Raw genomic sequence first — 4,100 nt, forward strand, 5'->3', positions numbered from 1 at the left:
CAGAGCCGGAGCATCGCGCCTTATAAGCTATTTAAAATGAGCAGCGCTATAATCATCAGTGACCTATTATAAAGGTGCACGGGTGCGTGTGTGTAAGTGCATGTGTGTATGTTGGAGGGGGAGCAAGCGTTCAAAAAGATCACCGTACTCCCCCACGTGGTTATTTGCAAAACAACCGATCTAAACCCGGGGAAACCTAATCAAACCCCGCTGCTGCAGCCCTTCTTTGGAGAGAATAGGAGGGGGAAAGTAACTGATAGACGGCAGGATATCTGTGCGCGGGTATACAAAATGAGATGAGAACAGTTAAAAACTCAAAGAGACATTTAATAAATAGAACATGTGTTTTTCTATAACATATGTAAGATCGGCGCTCTATCCATCCTGAGCGAAAAATGCCCTGTACCATGCTCTGAAACCCTGCGCCTATTGAATATGTCCCTAGTGGGCTTGAATCGGAGAGGAGCCAATACAAGCAGAAGGGAGGCGTGTCTTCGCTCTTCCCCAAGACCTCCCAGAGCAGGTTGTTGCGTTTTGGCTCTAAAGCCTGGAGACCTCCGAAGTGCTCATCAGTTTTCGAAGTAGGAGCCATGGCGACAACAGCTCAGTATATTCCGAGGAATAACTCCTTACCGTCCAACCCGCTCATGCATCCGGATTCGGATAGGATGCACCAGGGGACGACCTACAGAGAGGTGCAGAAAATGATGCACCACGAGTACTTGCAAGGGCTAGCGGCTACCAACACGGGACACCCGATGAGCCTGACGCACCACCAGTGGCTGCCCACCTCCAACACCGACTGGTCCAGCGGCACCCACATCGGACAGCAGGAGCACAAAGCCACCGTGCAGACGAGGGAGGACCTGAGCAGCGGCTTCCACCACAGATCTCACCTGGTGCACCAGCAGACGCAGAGTACCCACCATGGTTCGTGGGCACCCACCACAACGCACCACTTATCCCCGCTTCCCCCTGCATCCAACGGTCACCAGTCTCTGGTGTACTCGCAGCCTGGATACACAAACCTTAACGCCATGCTGAGTCCCCAGCCCGGCACCTTGCACCATGGCATGCGGGACACGCTCCACGACGAGTCGGGCAGCCACGACAACCAGATGGAGTCGCCCCAGCAGGCGTTCAGCCACCACCAGGACCAGGACGAGGACGCGCCCAGCTCCGACGACCTGGAGCAGTTCGCCAAGCAGTTCAAGCAGCGGCGGATCAAACTGGGCTTTACGCAGGCAGACGTGGGATTGGCTTTAGGCACCCTGTATGGAAACGTCTTTTCTCAGACCACAATCTGCAGGTTTGAGGCGCTGCAGCTCAGCTTCAAGAACATGTGCAAACTTAAGCCGCTCCTAAACAAGTGGCTGGAGGAGACAGACTCTAACACAGGCAGTCCCACCAATTTGGACAAGATTGCTGCGCAGGGCAGGAAAAGAAAGAAGAGGACCTCCATTGAAGTGGGGGTGAAAGGGGCGCTGGAAAATCATTTCTTAAAATGCCCAAAGCCGTCAGCTCATGAAATCACCAGTTTGGCCAACTCTCTGCAGTTGGAAAAAGAGGTTGTGCGCGTTTGGTTTTGCAACAGAAGACAAAAAGAGAAAAGAATGACACCAATTGGGATCCCTCATCCGAATATGGAGGACGTATATTCCCAAGCAGAGACCCCTCCTCTACACCGCACACTACAGAGTCCTGTACAGTGACTATTTTCATGAACAATCCGATAATAACCGCGGGGGGATAGGAAAGGGACTATGGAGTTTACAGTATTTAAGTTTGGCTTTTGTTTTCCTGAGAGAAAAGAGACATGGAAAAGTTGAACAGATGAGTTTTGTCCTTAGTATTCGGAGATCGTCATGTCCAACAAATAGATGGCAAGAGTGAAAATGTTAAGAAGAAAAAAAATCAAGAAAAAAAGACAAAAAAATATTCGCTATACTGATTCCGTGCGTATTTAAAGTGAAACAAAGATCTTTATTTACCAAATTATATGGAGGAGAAGGCATATAAAGTAAATTTGATATCCCATGGCTGTTTCAAATGGGGATTAATTTAATGTGGCAACTGAGGCCATCTCCTCCTGGTGTTACATGAACTGTTGGCGCTCACCAGAATGAGGTGGCTGCCTGAAAATGATCAACACTGGAGACGAATAGCCAACACTGAATGAACATTTTGCTTTTGCAGGCTTAAACTGATTAACCAGATTTCTGAATATTAGTGTATACTTTCTTTGTTATATTAAGTGTGATGTTTTGGTTTGGAAATACTTTAACTTCAGTGTCTCTCTTTCTGCAGACTGTCTATGATTTCGTTCATTATTTTTGCTACTGTAACTCATCAGAGCAGCCTCTATTTGTTCTGTTTACTCAGTGGGAGTTGATGGTGGAAAAGTGATGGAAATTGGGCACCCGAAAAAAAATCATAATTAAGGTCAAACATATTTCAGAAAAATGTCCAATGCAACAGGACGTTTAAGTTCTGACTGCATGCCTTAAAAAAAATATTTAAAGCTTTGCAGCTGACCGTCGAAATTTGCAAACAGCACCAGACGCTAAAAGGGGAATTCTTAAATTTTATTTTATTTGGGGGGGGGGGGGGTTGATTGTTTTCAAATTATTGTTTTCTTTGCATGGAGCACTTATTCTTTCGTTGATATTATTATTGCGATTTTATATTTGTTAATACAATTGTGAGTGGAGCAGATCTCCATGCTTAAACACAATAAATCCCATGTTTACAGGTTCCTGGTTATCACCACAGAGCGATGTCAGCTCACACTGCTCACTGCCTGTTAATCCTGTTGTATTCCAAACATTTCAAGAGAGATTGGTCAAATACGAAATGAAAAGTAATAATAACTCAGGTAACTTCAGTGCCCCATGTCGGAATATCACGCCTGTACATGATTTATTTTGTTCCTCTGTGTTTTAGTTCTTTCAATCTGGTTACAACCACACCGTTTTCCTTTGTCCCCTAAATCCATTGTATTATATTAAAACGCTGGATTCGGAGAAAAAGAAAATAATAATTCCTTAAGGAGGAGCGATGAAGGGACTTAACTTTAGATATATTTATTTTTTTCTGACCTGAAAAGAAATCTTGCATTGTGTGTCATTTTCTCAAAGTTGGACCAGTCCAAAAGCCTACAGCAATGCTATTCAATACAGATGAGGGAAACGTTTTTTTTTTCAAGAAAAAATAATAATAGCAAAAAAAGATTTTAGAGAAAATGTTGCCAGGATTATTTCCGAAATGTAAATATGTCCAATATGTAAACTTGTATTTGTTCTGAGATATTGTTTTGTTTTTGTTTCTTTCCGGGCAGTTTTGTACACTTACTAATTCCAAGAAGATATTTTAATATGATTTCATTTATGAATCTGACCATTTATATATATATATTTATTTCTTAAACGTGTTTGGAGCTTTTTGTTTAGCTCTGTTAATGGTTATGTTGCAGTGGATTTCAGTATGTTTTTCCTTTTTGTTTACTACATTGGTTGTATGTTGATTGCTAAATGTAGACTGCAAAGTCACATTTATATTTATGTTATAGTAATATTTTATTACTTACATAAAACATATATACAAGAAATGGTCTTTTGTCTTCATTAAGATGCAAACCACTCGCCCCTTTGTTGTTGTCTATTGTAGCACCACCAGGCAAACAAGATAAACATGATCATAAAGTTTAATGCTGTTCGGTGTGCGGAGCAGCTCGCCATGTGTTCAGTTAGCAGTGATTCGTTATGTAACAAGAGGTCGTTTCAATCAGAGGCTGTGTACATGTGCTGTTAAAGGGAGTAGACAACAGTATTTTACCTCAGGCATTCCCTGCTAAATTCACACAGTATCTGACGTTGTTCACATCTTTGTGTAATAATCGCAGTATTAAATTGTGCAATATCAACACGGAATGATTGTCTGTTCATTGAGTGACGACTATCATTATTTTTATGATGATAATTATTATTAGTAGGCTACTCTTAGGATGATTATTAGTATTCTTATAAGTTGTAGGCCAAGTCTCTATGTTTATTTAGAGTAGTCTAAATAGGCCCCCCTCAATCATACTGAGCTGCAGCCTT

The 4,100-nt window shown here is 42.4% G+C and overlaps 1 protein-coding gene across 1 annotated transcript; it reads left to right on the forward strand.

Annotated features, from left to right (window-relative positions):
• Positions 1–590: 590 nt before the first annotated feature.
• On the forward strand, positions 591–2,602 carry pou3f1 (POU class 3 homeobox 1). The gene has a single exon (XM_034102959.1). It carries the CDS (start codon positions 591–593, stop codon positions 1,710–1,712), a length of 1,122 nt encoding a protein of 373 aa, XP_033958850.1. The 3' UTR covers positions 1,713–2,602.
• Positions 2,603–4,100: the final 1,498 nt, after the last annotated feature.

Source organism: Pseudochaenichthys georgianus, chromosome 16 (genome assembly GCF_902827115.2).
Source record: "Pseudochaenichthys georgianus chromosome 16, fPseGeo1.2, whole genome shotgun sequence".
NCBI classification, from domain to species: domain Eukaryota; kingdom Metazoa; phylum Chordata; class Actinopteri; order Perciformes; family Channichthyidae; genus Pseudochaenichthys; species Pseudochaenichthys georgianus.

Excerpts from the sequence above, each read along its gene's own strand:
- pou3f1 (XM_034102959.1), top strand. The coding sequence starts at position 591 with ATGGCGACAACAGCTCAGTATATTCCGAGGAATAACTCCTTACCGTCC.